The following is an 18652-nucleotide window of genomic DNA, read 5'->3' on the forward strand; positions in this document are numbered from 1 at the left end:
CTCAAACTTTGGTAGAGCAGTTCCTCAGGGATCCATTTTGGATCAATTGCTTTTCATTATCTTCATTAATGATTTTTGTACTTCATAAGTTTTTCGGTAAAATTGTTACATACGCTGATGATTCTGTAATTCTTTATGTTGTAATATAAGAAAAATATTTACATATTTACCTTTGCGGTTTCAACCACCACCGATCGTATATTTTCTTTTCCCATTGTCATGCAAATTATGACCAGATAGCATCATTTTGATAAGATATTTTGTATGTTGGTTTCACATATAATGTTATGTAATTTATGTCTTTACCACCTGTGACACGTCACACGATGTGTACAGTAGGGTGGAACAATTTTTTTTTTTTTTTTTTTCAAAATTGCCATTGCAATAGAATTTAAAATATGCCTTTATGTGAAGAAATACCATTCCTAATTTTTTTCCCCCAAAATTCAAACTTCTTGAGGTTCCTCATCGCCCCTCGAGTTTTACGCACGTGTGAAATTCTGTTACATGACACCGCGGAGGAGGCTTTCCTATTCCCCTGAGCACGTGATTCATTCACTGATCTCAATGTTTTCCCCTTGTTTTCAGTATTCATTTGCAATATTACCCCTTAACTGAGAAGGTATATAGCAGTCAAAATGATGACCAGAAGCTTTTATTGTTGTGACATTTTAGGAAATCCCCTAAAGAGTAGGATTCTCGGGTCTCGCACACCTATGGTGATGTTAAGCTTTTTTATTTGCTGACTCAACGCAATATGAAGGCACAACAATCCAGAAAAGATCCAGCTATTGCAGATATTGTTAAAATTATCGTGCCAAAGATAGAAAATATTTGGAAAACTGCTTCAATTTCTACGGTTTCTCACCAATGGATATGACTTCATATTTCAAAGACTTTTACTGTAAATACAAGAATCTTCAGAAAAATATGAAAGCCTGGAAAGATACTCAAACTTTCAAGTTGAACTTGAAATCTTTTCAGTGCGAAGCACGGAAATTTTTCGACAATGCAGCATGCAAATGTGATTTTGAAGACTGTAGGTGTGACAAGTTGAGAAAGGTCCCAAATTTAGAGAGAGATTTCTTGCAAGATGGCCATTGGTCGAGTTGATGTCCTAACATCGAAGAAATTGAAAAACAATGAACAAAAGAAAATGAAAATGGTATCCCATTTGGTCATCTCAAGAAGAAACGGAACAAAATGTGCGAGGAATATATTTTGATGGTCGAAAAGACAAAACCTTAGCTAATGTCAAAGAAGGTGATTCTTTCCATAGAAGAACCATATCTGAAGAACATATATTGCATTGTCAATTTATCTCGGTCACACAACTCCAAGAAGCAGTAGAGCAAGGGATATAAAGTAATCAATCTTAGATATTTCGAAGCAAGATTTTGATACGAAAGAATTGATGGCGATCGGATGCGACGGGACTGTTACCAATACTGGTTATAAAAATGGTGTTATCAAATTAATAGAGAAAGAAATAGGCCATCCCTTGCAATGGCTTATTTGTCTTTTTCACTTTAATGAGTTATCTCTAAGTCATCTTGTGAAGCATCTAGATCAGTGATTCCCAACGTGGAAGATGGAATGTTCCAACATGGGATCCTATGGGTTAGATTGTGTTGGGGGGCGATGGGAGAAAAAACTTCTACGCCCACCCACATACACAGAATTTATTGCTCTCATTACTTTCAGATGAGAATCTCATTTACAAAAACTGGGAATCGAGAGAAAACTAGAAATGAAGGATTATCAGAAGCAGAAATCCGTACATACCATGCTCCAAAAATAATTTTTTCTGCTAAGCACTATTCGGAACTATGTGCATGGGATCAAGTGCGAGTGACTGAACCACCTATTATGAAAAATCAGGAAATGGACCCACAAAAATGATCTGAGCCTGCCTTTCCATCTATACCGAATTTTCCGTGTCACACACAAGCAGTTGAACGGTGCGTACGACTTGTAACTGAAGCATCTCTTGCTGTATCAACAACCGAGAGTCGTCAAGGCTTCATTCAAGCCAGAATAAAATCAAGGAGTACTCTTCCATCGTTTGAAAAAAAAAAGCGAACTATTTTGCAAAAGAGTGAAAGGTAATAACAGTGTGATAACAGAGGAAGCAATAGAGGCATTCTCCTGACACATACATCGTCAAACTTTTTTTTTTTTTTAAATTTGGAACATGGTTATAGTTTTGTCCCGCCCCCCCCCAAAAAAAAGGGGTTATTTTCAGTTTAACCTCATGTACTGAATAACTTAAATTAAGTGGTTTTTTTTTAATACTTTTTAAAAATCATCAACTTCGTTTATGTTTGGGAAGATTTATATAATGTATACTTAGAAAAGTCTTTTTGCTCGACCTTTAGGGTCTGTGAGGAACCTCAAGATGTTCAAATATTATCCTAGATTTTGGTATAACTTCTTAAAACCTTGAAAGACATCTTTTTGAATGAAGTTTGAATACTAAGGCAACATCAATTTCCAGAAAAAGTGAAAAAACACCCTTTTTCGTTCCACCCTAGTGTACAGCCTATATAAGCGAAATGCAACTTCAGTATATTGTCTTCTCATGTCCTCGCTCATTATCCTTATCTTAGTTTCTTAATCATTAATGCAACATGTGTTGTCTAGTATTATCATGTTTTTTATATTTATAATAAATAACTAACTTTATTTTTAAAAGAAGTCTTTTAGTATCAGGGGTCTGTCCGGACTTTTTGCACAGGGTCCTGTTTTTGTGAAAATGTACCTTATTTTTGTGAAAACGTTCAAAATAGCAGTGAAAGTAATACTAATTAAACAGCAACCTCATTTTCCTATTTCATTTCATTTTTATTATCATTTTCCTAGTTTTTGATGCACTCACAGCTTGTTTGTGTTTCTGGCTATATATATGCTTGTTGACACATCGTGTTGGGTGATCACCAAATTGCACCCCTTGGTCAATCCAGGGTCCCTTATCAAAAAATGTAGAACATATTTTGCAAAGAAAGCCAGATGCAGAAATGCTGTAACATAGCCAACTGTGAAGCTTCTCAAAACGTGCGATGTTCAACAAATTCGGTACTTTTGGACCCATTTTTCTAGCTTCTGTAGATGAAATTTTCTTAAAATCCGGCTCTACCGACGAATTCGTAGCATCTTTCAGCGCTTCCGATAAATCAGCAATGTCTTCCACCGCTTTCGACGAATCGGTCATCTCTTCCACCGCTTTCGACGAATCGGTCATCTCTCCCGCCGCTTCCGACGAATCGGCAATGTCTTCCGCCACTTCCGATAAATCGGTCATCTCTTCCGCCGCTTCCGACGAATCGGCAATGTCTTTCGATGAATCCGAAATGTCTTTAGGCGCCTCCGATAAATCGGTAATGTATCGCGCCGTTTCCAAGGTTTCGACAGCGTGGTTCGAAACCGATGAAGGAAGAATGTTTCAGTAATTTTTTCCGGGTTAGCACAATTGGAATTATCTGTATCTGACGTCTTTTTGGTGACGTTTTCAGATCCTCGTTTAAAAAACAATGTTATGGAGCTGCATCCCCGAACGTCAGTTGGCCGTATTTTTTTAATGTAGTAATCACTATTCCTTGAATTTCCACCTGTTGGTGGTCGACCACGCTTCATATTAAATTTTCAAAAATGAAAGCGCAATACAGGAAAAAAAACGTGCACAAAAAATCCAATTCTACAATAAGCATCAACTACGCCGATTTTACGACTAACAAGAGATTGTGATTCAAAGACCATTTGAGGAGAAGTGCGGGGCTGAAGCGTTTGTATAATGGCATAGGTTGTGCGATAAAATATCGGACGCGGTCAATCCGTGGCCAACCAGCAGGATGTCCTAACAAGAAGACTAGAAACAAGGAAAGCCCTCTCAAGGTCACGCTCTTTCTCCGATCACCTGTTCAAGGTCATGTTTTCCGGTATCCAACCAACAACTTCTATAGATAAGATTACTCATCTATGGGGGAGGGGGTGGTGGTGTTGGGCCAACAATGCATGCTTAAAAAAAAAGATCAATGGCTTTCTATTACGACTAGGGTCATAACTGATAAGAATTTTGTCGCACAGCAGTCGCAAAAGTTCGTTTTTTTTCGACGTAATTTTCATGAAGGGTTCGTTTTCTGGAATTTTGTGATGGATCCGTTTATTATCCTCCAAATTTTGTGAAACATCCTTTTTTTAGCCCCGGAATTTTGTGAAGGGTCCGTTTTCCGGACCCAAATTCCGGCTGGACAGACCCGTGAGTATGTTCTTTTTTTGGTACCTTTGTTCACCCAAAATGTATGTTTCCTTACGACGACCTTGTGAGGTCTTTGAGATTCCCTCAAACAGAAGAAATATTTTTTGTAAACATTTTCTTTATATTGCTCCTAAAATCTATAACGCTGTACCTACTGAATTGAAAAATATAACAGTTTCCTTTTTTAAACAAAACCTCACCAATACATTGCTAATACAATTGAATAATCGCGCGCGAAGTGGATGAACCCAAAATTCCAAAAAGAACCACAGCTATACGCGTTTCGGAAATATATGAAGTTCCTTCATCAGTAGCAGAAACAAAGAAAAAAGAGAATATTGAAAAAACTCCTTATAGCGGGAGTTACTCGCTGTTGCAGACAAAAGAGTCAAATTCAAAATGGAACTTCATATAATTCCGAAACGCGTATAGTCGTAGTTCTTTTTGGAATTTTGGGTTCACCCACGTCGATTATTCAATTGTATTATCAAACCCAAAAGGTAATTCATTTCTATAATACATTGCTAATGTATCAAATATTGAAGCTTATTTTAATACTCAGACACAAATTTATACACCTTGATTGCGTTTCCCTGAAGCAATTTACTTATTTTGTTATTACAAATAAATAGCTCTGCCACCTTTACTTTTATATTAGCTTAGTACACATATTTTCTTTGACTTACTGTTCACAGAATATATTTTATAATATACAATTAAAATACTTAACTGTTCATATAATTTATTTTACATGTCATTTTTGTTTTCACGCATTTCAACACAGTAATATTAATTGTACTAATTTTGGCTACGTTGTATGTTGTCAGTACGGGTAGCCCTTACCAACTCAAGTTATCCCTTTTCAACTCATATTCAACTCACAGTGTATCAATATTTACATCATATGTTGTGTATTATATGTTATAATCATTGTTGGCAAGGTTTTGTGTGTGGACAGACCATGGTTTTTACCACACTGTCCAAAACCCTTCTGAAAAGGAAGATACAACTGTCACATAAAAAAAAAGAAGAAAAAATTCACAGCTAGCATAAACCACTGTGGTCCCCTCTCTCTTATTTTATCTGAAGAGACGCTAAAGGGGCATCTGAAGAAACAGGTGGTCTTCGCTGTGGGTGGAAGATGGCGTTTGTGATGGTAGAAGATGCATTACTTGTGCCAACACTCTCCATGATTGGCTATAGGAATTCGGAAACCTATCTCACGCTATGAACGTGGCAAGAAATAATTACAAAAAAAAGAGGATCTGAGAAACCTATACCCATAAAGAGCCTTTCACAATGGTATCAGCGCTCTTGTGAAAGAGGAACACTTTCCGTAATCTATGAGTGAATATCTGAATTTACTGATTTTACTGAAGCCTATTTTCGGGAGGGAAAAAACAGACTGGATATTCGTATTGATGTAAGCCTATAACTGCATATAAAACTGAATGAAAAATTATATCGTTATGGGAAATTCAACCACATAACGATTAAAAATAATGTATATATATATATCTATAATTGTGTAACAAAAAAAAAACACGACTGTGATATTGGCGGGGAAAATTTCTTGGAAATCGGGCCAAAATGTAGTTTCACTTGACATGGACTTTTGATAATGGTAATCAATGTTCAATATTTTTTCTAATTTAAAAATCTTAAACTAATAAACATTGGTTCAAAACGGTATTTAAAAAATGCTTTTTTCCAAATTAAAGAAAATATTGAAATATTCTGCATAAATGATCATAAACCTCAGATGTATGGGAACTATATTTTGCAGCAAAGGAATACACACTCTACCTTTCTCTTCACTGCAAAATTAACCTGAAACGGACTGTAGTTAGTTTTATTTTCGGCTAGTATTTTTGTAAAATATGTTAGTACCATGAAAAAAACTATAGGTATATCCACATAACATTTTTAAATTTGGAGGTTTTGGACAGTTTATCCCACGTGTCCTATCCGAAACCCCAACCCTGGTTGTAATTTATGTATTATATGTAGTGTAGTTTCTTGTATAACTGAATTTCTTAAAAAACCAAAAACAAAAAACAACTATATAACAAAACCCTCTATAACGATACTCTCTGGTCCTGATGCAATTTTCAGCGTTAATATATTCCATCTGTAACGATAACTCTTTTATAACAATAGTTTCTTCAGTCCCTTGAGCATTGTTATAGTTCATACCATGTATAGACATTTCATATACAGTATAAGGAAGGAAGAATGCACTTGTGTTCAGACATGCATACTATTGCTTCAGAAGAAACGTGATGTGGCGATAGGTTGGGCTATAGGATGTTTGGCGCAGGACCTCACTTTTTCATGCCAAAAGAATCTGGCACAATGATCGCAACACAAGAACACTGTCATGCAATAAAACCATTACAACACATTATGCAGGGGCAACATTGTCTCTGGCTTTATGTGGATTGCCCTGTATTATATTATGGGCATTATTAGACTGAGATGTGCTTGTTGTAAGGAATTAAATCACAGCCACCTGATTAAACTTAACCTTAGATAGACCTGGAAAAACAACGGCCATGTTCTTAATGGTCCACAGCAGTGTTTCCCAAAGTTGGTGATGGAATAGTTTACGGAGGTGATAGGAGGTAATAGAAGCTATGGTTATAATACAGGTTTGTCATAAAATAACCTTGTCAATATAAAAGCTCCTAGTGGCAGCAAAAATCAATTAATGTGAATTAAATTTAAGATACAGGTGTTTCCAAACATGCGCTCAAGAGTGAGAAGAAAAAACAAAACTCTACTCTCGCAGTTACGTTAAAGCAAAAAAAAAAAAATGAAATACCACACTCACTTTTATGCAATACAAAATGATCGGTGCAGTACTATTGAAACGGCACCTGTAGCAACCATAAACATAGTGTAGCGTGCAGACAAAGAAAGAAGATCTCACCAAGGGACTGGTGCACTAACTGTTCAGTTGGCGACTTCTCCAGATTTGCAGAAGTCTTTGCTAGAGTTATATTTTTCTTTCATTCTCGAGCACATATTTTAAAACACCTATATTTGGAAATTCATTCACATCAGTTGACTTTTGGGGCAGCTAGGGGCTCGTATATCAGTGAAGTTATTTTATGACCACCCCGTATTTTAATTTTATGTGGTTTGAGTAAGTTAAGATCTTATGGGTTGGCTTGAGTTGGGGGGGGGGGTGATGAAAAAAATGTCTGAAAAAAGGGGCGATGGAATAAAAAGTTTGTGAAAATTTCGTTTTTAGAACAAAAAAAAAATGCATATGAACTTGTGCTTGCTAGTTCATTCAATTTGTGTTCATCACGCGACCACACAAATGGGTTTGATCATCTCTCATAAATGAACTGGAAGAGATGCCAGAAAGAATTGTAAACTATATAGTATTGCATTTATAATGATAATGTCGATAATATACATGAGCTTACCTGCTCTGCAGCAAGATCATCTCTATCATGCATATGCTGATGTTTTCCCAGATCTGTCGTTATTTCACCAACCTCTGTGTAGAACTGCACATCATTGTTCCTCTTCTTACCAAACATGATGGCATTCTATATCAAAATAAAAATTTTTAAATAAATAAAACACCCATTTTAAATCACTTTCTTGATTAAAGAACTTTTCATCACTAGTTCTAATGATCAGGAGGGGGGGGGGGGGTAAGTGAGTGATTCTTGTGACAAATATAAATAAATTGCATTGCATATAAAAAATCATACTTTTAAGGTGAAGTGAAGCAATATGATCATCTCGCCATCACAAGGCTGGAAGAATGCATGTTTTATGTTGTTATACAGAATATCAACCTTGTCTCCACGAATTGACGTGAACCTAAAGCCTTTAGAAACACAGGAAAGAAAACTAATTTAAGTCAAATGCAATTCATTATGGCAAATAATTTATGACATTCAAAATCTCACTAGCCTGAACAGCTATTCCTAGCTTTAGGTAATTTCACAATAACGCTATTTTGAAAAGTTAATTAAATAAATGTTTGATGTTAATCCGGAAAATGAAAATATATGAATGAAACACAAAAATTTCATTCATCAAAGCTCACTGATGAAAATCTTATGGCAACACATTGACAATTTTAAATGAAAGAAAATGATCCTAAATAAGGCTGGAATTATCATATTTGAAAGAGCTTTCAGAATTTTCAGTCTTGCTACAGCAATATTATAGAGACAAAGATGCCAGCTGAATCTCAACTGTTTCATTGGAAAAATGTTCACTCTATCATCATCTTGAGCTCTTTAGGAGAGCAAATAAATTCTTTTATTTTTAAAGAAAATTAAAGACCCTCTAAAAATTTACCTCCCTATTCATATCTCACCAATGCTGGTTTAATCTTATTTTACATGATTTTGCCTTACATGATTATTTTGAGGAACCAATTAATCCTGTAAAACAAGAACACCTGTATATGATCACTATAAAAAGCACAATTGTGCTCAAATTTACATGTAACTAAAAAATTGTGGATGCGAGAACAGTGGTGCTAAAATTGTGGGTCACATTCAATTACAGTAATATCTCACTGATATGGCTTATGGCAGATCATGATTGTATTAGATTACTGGAAGTGATTGGGAAAAAAAAAGAAAAAAATTGAAATAATATAAACTTTTGCATACATTCAACACACAAGTTATCTTGACAATTGCACTGTCAAAAGAATCAATTAGTACTGGTTTTTAGATGAATTTCATCTTTTCCTTGTCTAAATTATACATTTCAATCTGATGGTGCATTTGTGACAGCTTACATTATACATGTGACATTTTTTTTTGGGGGGGGGGACAGGAAACATTATTTTCAGTTAAATTAATTAGGAATATTTTTTTTTCTTCAAAAAAGCAAGTTTATTTTTTAAAATTATGATTAAAAAACCAACAAAAACAACTGGATGACAACTAAACAATGATCAAAACAGGCTGAAAAATCATGTAATGCTATTTTTTTTATCACAATAGATATCAATAAAACAGGCCAATAATAGAATGAATTGATATTCTTGATTTAAAAAAAATTAAATTACACACTATTTCAGAATGCTGATGGCATCATAAAAGATTCAAAAGCAGCAATAGCCATTTAACCAGAAACTACATCTTGCAAGAAAAGAAATGAAATTTTTCCAAAAAAAAAATCCAGGATATAATCACAAGAATTAAACATGGTCTTACCATTAGCATGAGCCTCTAATGTCCCAGATATTCTCTTGGAATAGATATTAGGCCTAATGTAAAGATCTTTCAACTTTGGATTGCCTTTGTTACTACTAAGTACCAATGTGTCCTGTTTAACGATGCCTTCTTTCTCCCTTTCCTCTGCTTCCCTTGTCTTGTACTTCTTTTGAACCTCTTTTATCAACCTGAACGCTGTGCTCAAGTTTGCTGATGGGGGGGAAGGCTCACCAGGTTCTTTTAGGTTTGTGCTTCTATAAGTTCTGTAATAATTTTAAAAATATGTTTGAAAAGTGTTTTTCACAAACAATATCTTTTATAAAGTCATCTCACTAATGCATCGCTCATACCAAATGTAAAATTCCCCCCCAAAAAAAAATTACATATAAATAATATTAAAAAAAAATATAAGATTGGATAATATCTATAATGCAACCAAACCGGCTTACAACATCGAGAAAAGAAAAGAAAATGCTCTTCATACAAAACTCCATTATATATCTATTTGTATTGCTTCTGATAAGCAATACAAAATTCATAATGTATGTGTTAGTTATAATAACAGCCACAATCAGACTGCATAAAAATTTTTCGATTAAATTTCTCATGGCATTGTCAATTGTTACCAAACATAGTTCATCAGTGATATCTGGTAAATTCTATCTGAAAATGTCTCAGCTACACCATCAAATCCAACATATTTTGTCACCAAAGGATTTAACGATGTTATATATCTATCTTGAATTTGCAAGCCCATTTCCAGGATTAAAGTTAAATTCCAAGTCAAATTTTGCATATTGGAATTCTTAAAATAAACTTTTAAAAATTGCCTAAAGCGAGGGATACCTGTATAACAATAATTGTCTGTATAACATTATTACTCCCTGATCCTAATACATTTTTTATAGTGTTAATATATTATTCCATCTATAGCGATACTCTCTGGTTCCTTGAGTTTTACAGGCATTTCTCTGTATACTATTTCAAGTAATTTTGGTAAACAAAGATTTGAATTTATATATTTTTATGAGAACATAATTTTTGAAAAACCGTATGATGATACTTACATTTCTTTAAGAAAAGTTGCTTCAGGATTCGGGAAGACATTACTTTCATTTCTTCCTAATGCTGCTCCTGGATGAAAGAAATTGATCCTAAGGTATGTGTAACCTCCCTCTACAGACTGACTGATGTTCTAAATGGAAACATGATACATTGGCATAACTGGCAAAAAAAGCAGCATTAGCAAAGCATAGACTAAAAATATACATTTCCTTTACAATCTTTGTTGACTTAAAAATATCTAGAAAACGTTAACATTAAAGTAATTTTTTCTTTATTTTGAATTCATGAGATATTTTGTGTTTTCACAGAAGCAAATTAAAAACTGACAATTTGATGAGAACAATTTGAATATGATTGAAACAATAAAAATGATTAGATTAAATGAATCTGTATTTAAAAAAATGCGTAAAAGCTTACTTTTATGGTGGATATATGGAAAGGGACATTAACCCCAAAAATTGGCAGGATAACTGTTTCATACTTCTTATCTAAAATAAAACATATGATATCAGCATGAATATTTAGTGAAATTTTATTTACAAGTGTTCATAAAAAAGAAATTAATATTTCTGTAAGACAAAGTTTTTACGTGACTTCAATTTCCAAGATTAAATAATGTTTTGTAGAAGAAAATAAGAAAAGAAGCAAACAAATACGGTAAGTTAGAATTCAGGTATAGCGAACCCTTGATTTAACAGATTAATACAGTTGAACTTGGTTAATTCAAAGTCCAGAGTCACAGGGAAAAAAATTTGAATTATCAGATTAATATATCCTGGATCTCCAAAATTACTAAACATTGCAGCGTATTCATCAAAATTACATCACCATTTCCATAGGATAATTATTATTAGGGCAAGGATTTTTATGACTTTGCATATTTTGCTGTTTTTATGCAATAGAGCATATTTCATGATTTTTGGTAATTTTAGTACATTTTTCATATTTTGGAGCATTATTTTGCGTATTTAAACATAAAAAAGAAGATAATTTTCCCCCTAAGCTCTCTCTTCCCTAGCTCCATTTCCCTCAATAGGCGATTTTAGTAATAATTGACAATTTTACTTACCTTTGATATCGTATTTGACAACAATTGGCAGTTTTTCGGCAACATTAGCAACTATTGCCAATTTTATTTGTGTACCTTTGGCATCATTTTTGACAATAATTGGTGATTTTCTGTAATTTCCCCGTATTTTTCTCAAGGAAATACATCAGCCTATTTATAAAACATATATTTTAGGTTTTAACAGCATATTTTAAATTATTTTAGGGCATAAATGTATTTTTAATGGAGCATATTCTGTTGTTTTTAGGTAATAAAAATCCTAGCCCTAATAATTATCAATTATTAAAATTTTATCAGTTACGAGAAAGGGTTTCCTAAATTTTAATAACTTATAATTACAATTGATCTTAGCTACTACATTATTCCACTGTTCTGGAATCAACATCACTGCAGAATTTCTTGACCATGCCCAAAGTCTGATTAACGGAAATAGTTTGATCATTATCCGTTACGAAACCTTTTTCTAAATTCTGCTTATCATTTTTATGCGATCAAGGAAACATACTTTCATTAATATATTACAATCTGAATATTCCAATACTTTTCATACTTTTAATGACGACAAAAAGATTCAGATTTTGAATGATGCATCTAGACCCATAGGTTCAAAAACAACCAGTATTAAGTTGTACGCAGTCTTGATGCATTCCAGCTGAACAATGTTAAAATGGGCATTAAATTATCAAAAAAAAAGTAGAGATAACATAGTAAAACGTAATTTTCAAACTCCTATTAGTCTTAAAAAAATTTTTAACGTCCTGATCAAGAAAAGCAAAATCTGGCTTCTTGTACAATTTTTCCAAACTAAATTGGCTCACGCAAAAATCATGACCCCCCCCCCAACTTTGAATTATCCAAAAAATTCAAAAAAGTTTGAATTAAACGAGGAATTTTAACAGTAAATTAGGCAGAAAACTCAAGGGGAGTTCAAATGATTGAAAACACTCAAATTAGCCAAGTTCTACTGTAGTAGTGGAAAAAATGGGGGGGGGGGGGGGAGAGAGTTGTCAATTTTCCTCAAGAGAGAATGTTGCAAATGAATTCTGCAAATTTGATTCATAGAGAATACATTATACAGATCAAAAATCAAAATTACAAATACAATGTCACAACAAGCAAAATGCCCAATGAGGTGGCTGAGATAAAAAGATGTTGAACTACTTCCAGTAGATTACTCCCTACTATTCTTACTTACTTTCAGATATTGAAAATTCGAGATATAGGAATTCAACATATGGATGAGTTAAAGTTACAGTGGTGTGGTAAGTCACATTTTCCAAAAATGCAATCTAGAAGTGCTAAACTTTTGAAAGAAAAGTCACAGCTTCAATAGTTTGCCTCTAAATTGTGAAATCACAAAATTTTTAACACGGGAACTTATGACAATAATTCTAGTAAAACTTTTTTTTTCCAAAATGAAGATTATTTATTGACTTACACTATATACCACTGTAACTTTAACCTGCGCATGTCAAAGTTGGATTGTAGTTTTGGTGTTCTAAATGCAACCACTGTAATTACAGAAACAGGTCGTATGAACCTGTTGAAATTACTATCTGGATGACACCATGATATAAGAGAAATTAATTGTTTAAGATATGTGATCAAAAATATTCATTTAGAATTTCATTCGAAGCAAAATAAAGTAGTCAACTTTGTTAAATCAAAAGTCTACTGTAGAGACTTTAGTAGACTAGAGTCTACTGCTAGGACTAATACACTTTTGTAACTGGATCAAGTAGATCAGAAAATTCCCTTTTTTCACAGGAAACACAAATTTACAGTAAAATCATATACATAAAGCTTGATGCAGCGACTTGCCAATAACTGTAAAATTCTCCAGCAAAAAATTGTGTATAATTGAAAGAGAGGAAGCAAAAATCACAGCATAGGGATTGAAGCTTTGTATTCTCTCAAGCTTATGAATATTATATAAAGGTTTTTAACAGCTGGCTGATGTGAAGATATATTTTTGGAAAGAAAGAATTCAACTGCCCCTGAATCGAACCCACGCCCGTTCATTTTCCGGGTGAACACCCTAAACCACTAGACTACAGAGGCAACAAATATCTCAATCTGTCCTTGGAGCTCGTGTGCACTGAATGGGACTGTACATGGACGGTCAGACACAATTCATGCTTAAGCTCACAGTTGCTGACGAATTCGTTTCCCTACAGGGGCAGTTGAATTTCCTCTCTTTCCAAAAATATATCTTTGCATCAGCCAGCTGTTAAAAATCTTTGTATGGATAACGGAGAGTGACATCATCCTCGGGTTATGAATATTTTATTAACAATGTCACAGACATTTATATCAAAATCTGACACGACTGTTCCTTAAAAACGATTATTTTCAGCAAGTTCTAAGTACCGACCAGAAACAAGGATATGATTTCCTTTAAAATCTAACGAACCACATACCAGAACTGATTAATTTTGGTCAAAAACTTGCTAATTTGAGATAAGCTTACCAACAAACAACTTGAGCTCCCTTAGTTCCTTCTCTTTCGGAATCTGGCCCAAAGATTTATAAGAAACATTGGATTTTCGCACTCTGAAAAACAGTCAGATAAAATGTATTTATTAAAAATGTATATGTCAAAAATATATGGTTACTTCAGCTAAATTTAGGAAATAGCTTATGTATGGTTATTCACAGGATTCAGTATCATTTTTATACATCACCAATTTTAATTAAAAAAATATATAAACTTCTAGTGTTTTCAAAAGAGCATTTCACTGGACAGACTACCCATCTAAATGAGGATACCACCCAAATAGTGTTGATAAGTGCATGCTGGCTCATTTTTGTTCCAACAACCAGTGTTTCACTTACAAGTTAAATGGTATTACTATCCCACATGGTCACAGATTTGAGAATTCTCATTGATGAGCAGCTTGGGTTTTCCAAACATTGTTCAGTGATGGCAAAAAAAAAAAAAGTGATTAGAATGCTCTGTTTTCTCTTCTCATTCTTCTAAAGTCATTCTTCCGCTTTTCCAAGGCTTAGTTCCTCCAGGATCAGGGTTTGCACCGACAATCGCCATTGCTCCAAAATATTTTATTTGGCAAATTCGCCAAATCATGAGTGTCCAGTCGGCCTCTTGATGGCAGAACATCAAACTTATTATATTACGAAATTACAAGCTTATATTGCAGTAGTATAAGCTTCATGTGATAAGGAAAAATTGTGTTTTTGGTGCAAGATGAAACAGAATCTAAGAATTTTGGTGTTTTTGTAGCAGAATGTAGCAAACAAGGGGAACTTGCCAAAATTGTAGCAGATTTTTCACCCCTGAATTATGCAACCCCTACAGTCTTAGAATGATGTCATTCACACACAACATGATCAGGTACAGCACAAAAAAAGAGAAAAAAAAGTGAGAAACGACTTACTTCTAGAAGAGAGCTGTGTGAGGTGAATTTTTTTTTTATAGATATCGCCAAGAAGCATGAGACTGTAATATAACTTATAGATCCCCAGCAGAAAAGCCGAAATGGTTCCATTTTTTTAGATTATTGTTAAATAGTATATCAATTTTAATTAAATATATGATGGTTTACCTTCTGGTTTTGTCGGCGGTCGGTTCATCTTTTGTTGTCATTGAGATATGTTGCAGCTGAAATATTTTTTGTTGTTTGAATACATATAAGTAACAATCTCGATTAGAGCTAGATGATGTCTGCTTCCTTTGCATTGCTTTTGCATTTTATCCTTCGTATTTTAATTGTACCTGTGGTACACTTCATTTGGCCTTTTCGGCTGGAACTTACATTCAATATTGTAGTAGCATTGTTAACTTGTGCCTTGGCAATCTCTTGAAGTTTCCAGCAAGTCTGGGATTAAGATGTCATATAACTAAATTTTAGTTTTTAGCAGTCAGAGAAAATTCAGATTTCTTCCTGAATGAGAGTCTATGAACTTCAAATCATCTATGTTCTTCACATATGAGACTGGTGGTTGTTGTGGAGTTACTCTCCTACTGTCACTCTGCTTCACATGAGCCGATGACGTACTCTATGTCCTCAACGATCTTGGCTAATATGACATGTGTTCTGTGAGAGTTCTTTGTTCCAGTTATTGTGATGACAACCTTGCAACAGCGTGGATTGAACTTATGTGATCTGATCGCTGATTCAGGACTTGAAAGGTGACAAAGATTTAACGAACTTCCTTCTGAGTGTACAGGGTTTGTAAATTATTCTGATTATATTACTAGTTAACCTGTAATATAATCTGATTTAATTATTTTAACGTAATATGATTTGTGATTTTACTAGATAAAATAATTTTGTCAAATATTTTGAGATAACTATTATAACCCTATTAGGAATTTTTCTCTAATAGGGTTGTTAATAAATGGAATAGCTTACCCCCAGAGGTAGTAAATTGTAACACAATTGACACGTTTAAAAAGAAATACGATAAACATGTTGGGGTAAATCGAGAAGCTATCCATTCTTAGAATAAGACAACCATAAGTACATTTTATGGGCATTGTATAATATTTTATCATGTGTATATATTGTTTATAATTTGTGTTAATTGCATTTTTAATTGGGTTGCTGTATTTTTGAAATATATGACAACCATATTTTTATGGGCATCTTTTTATCAGCCACCTCGTTGGGCATTTTGTCTGTTGTGGCGTTGTATTTGTATTTATTGTTAATGAATAAAACACTTGAAGTTGGAAAAGGTTTCTGCTTATTTCCTTTTTGTATTCCGTTAACTTTTGATAGTAAACGGGAACCGGAAGTGAATCGGTATGTTGCAAGAGATGAATAGCCAACTGCTGTCATTTTTTATAATATTCTGGAGCTTTAATAACCGCATTCTGCTGCTAATTTGTTTTTGTGTTTCTTGGTGAGATGAATGTTAAATTTTTCATAATTTTTTTAGGATAACACCCTGATACCTTTTCCTTGTAAATCACAGAGGTCGAGTTATTCACAACTCTTGATAAACATATATAGCCAGTCCCACTAGTTCCAGGAAGACATAACTGTTAATAATTTATAGCAAAAAAAATTTAATAATACGCTGGCCAGATATCCACTCAAAAATTTAGAATACAGGCATAAACAAAAGTTATAAAAAAATGCATTCTTCGGAAAACTAAGAATAAGACATGCATGAGAATTGATAAAACATTATAAACTAACTTTTCTTCCTTCTGAACACCTGTTTGCTCGGCGAGACGAGCCATAGCTTCTAAATTAAGTTGTTCTGCCAACTCTTTCTGATGAACTTTGCGCTTTTCCTCCGCAGATTGTTCCGTCTATATCACAAAAAGAAAAATACTTATAATCAATATGATTCTCCAGAAAAATCAAATTTAGAAAATGAATTATTGTAGCATCAACAGTAACTGTACAATTATGAAAAATTGGGGAAAAAACAAATGTCTTTTAACCCTTCAAGCAGTTTCTAAAAATTTCCTGATCCATATTATAACTACCACAGTAGAAATCACTTAAACCTTCTGGAGATATATTTCCACTTATTTTCAAGAAAAATTTTTCCCCTGAAACTGACAATTAAAAAAAAACAAGGAAGAGAAAACTATTGTTTTCTGTTATTTATGCTGCACGCACAGACACAACAATCCTATACTACTTCGAAGGGAAAAGAAAAACAGTTTCTTCCCCCCCCCCGATTACCAAGACGTTCAATAAAAGCTGACTCCGCCTACTGGCAGTTGATTGACGAGGGGGGAGAGAGAGAGAGAGAGAGAGAAAGGAAAACATGCGATCAGGAGAAAACAAAATCACAACTGGGCGCATCAATGCCAAAATTTCAAATTTCAAAAGAAAGCAGAGATTTACCTAGGTTTCAGGACCCAGGTTATTCACAAAATCTGGGTCCTTTTTGAATAAAAATGGGTTTCTCTCGAAAAAAATAAAGTTTGGTTTCCCCCTCCCTCATCATTTATGGGTACTCTTTTGAATAAAACAAACTACTGATTTATAAAAACATATTCAATCCAAAGATTCAGTAACAAAAAAAATTTAACTTAGTAATATTACTAGATTTTTTTCTTACATTTATTGCTAAGTATTCTACTAGTACAGAAACCCATTCACAAGTTAGGAAATATAATTAAGTTAGGAAAATATACATATCTATATATAAAATTTATTTTCTGTGTGTGTGTATATTATCTATACAAATCTACAATTTTAGATTGATCGTCGTAAAATTTCGCATATATACCAAATGGACCCGACTTAAACGATAGGCTACTTTAAAATTTCGTCAGAGCAGGGCAAATGTCACAAATGGGCAAAAAACCGTAGGGCAACAATGGTTTTTGGGCCTCAACAATCACTTTCCGAACATTTACTTTGGTTACTGTGGTTCCCTAGCAATGCGTTTCAGACGTGTATATGCCTTTACAATGGTTTGTCAATTCTCTAATCCCGTTACTATATGTACAAGTATAATAGTTTATGCCTTTGTAATGGTTTGCCACTTTTTTAATCCTCCCAGTAATGAGACTTTTTGAATAGATGCCATAATCATTATCAGCATCGCTTTGAGGGTCAGGCAAAGGATGATCCCCATAGAAATCAGTGTTAAAATTGCAGATTTTACTGTAGAAATGCGGAAATTTGGCGGGTTTTCGGTCACACCAATAATTTTAAAAATTGTATAGAATCCTCGATTTTTGAAATATTGAGTTCGCTTAGAGATATACGAAACCCAGGAGATTAAATATGAAGTAATTAGCCGGACCTACTTTTGAGTTGGATATTCATGCAATAACATAGATTTCAACTTTTTACTTACATTTTCTCAAGCATGAAAATTAATGCCTCCATATATTGTCTTTTGATATTCAACTGCATGAATTCATATAGTTTAGGATATTTTAAAATTAATTATGGGCCTGTAAAAAGTACATCGAAGAAATTCCACAGCTTTAAGCATTTTTGAAAGCTGAAACAGAAAAAAAAAATTATTTCTATGTTTCTTTAAATCTAGATTTGTTTATTTCATGAGTCACGCAGGAAGTCGCCATATTGGTTAACACGGTTTGCATGTCCCTCAAACAAAGAG

General features: G+C 33.7%; 1 protein-coding gene across 1 annotated transcript in view; it reads right to left on the reverse strand.

Annotated features, from left to right (window-relative positions):
- dre4 (SPT16 homolog, facilitates chromatin remodeling subunit dre4) overlaps window positions 1-18652 on the reverse strand; it is a 57113-nt gene that overhangs the window by 11372 nt on the left and 27089 nt on the right. Inside the window, exons 13-19 of the mRNA XM_089245662.1 lie at window positions 16756-16871; window positions 14061-14143; window positions 10939-11009; window positions 10524-10651; window positions 9457-9719; window positions 7987-8105; window positions 7693-7818 (exon numbers count right to left, since the gene is read on the reverse strand). Coding sequence (XP_089101788.1) covers window positions 7693-7818; window positions 7987-8105; window positions 9457-9719; window positions 10524-10651; window positions 10939-11009; window positions 14061-14143; window positions 16756-16871 — 906 coding nt within the window. The remainder of the gene's footprint in view (window positions 1-7692; window positions 7819-7986; window positions 8106-9456; window positions 9720-10523; window positions 10652-10938; window positions 11010-14060; window positions 14144-16755; window positions 16872-18652) is intronic.

This window comes from Pholcus phalangioides, unplaced genomic scaffold, assembly GCF_987345545.1.
Source record: "Pholcus phalangioides strain wild (caught in Gottingen) unplaced genomic scaffold, Ppha-v1.0 ptg000016l_1, whole genome shotgun sequence".
Taxonomy (NCBI): domain Eukaryota; kingdom Metazoa; phylum Arthropoda; class Arachnida; order Araneae; family Pholcidae; genus Pholcus; species Pholcus phalangioides.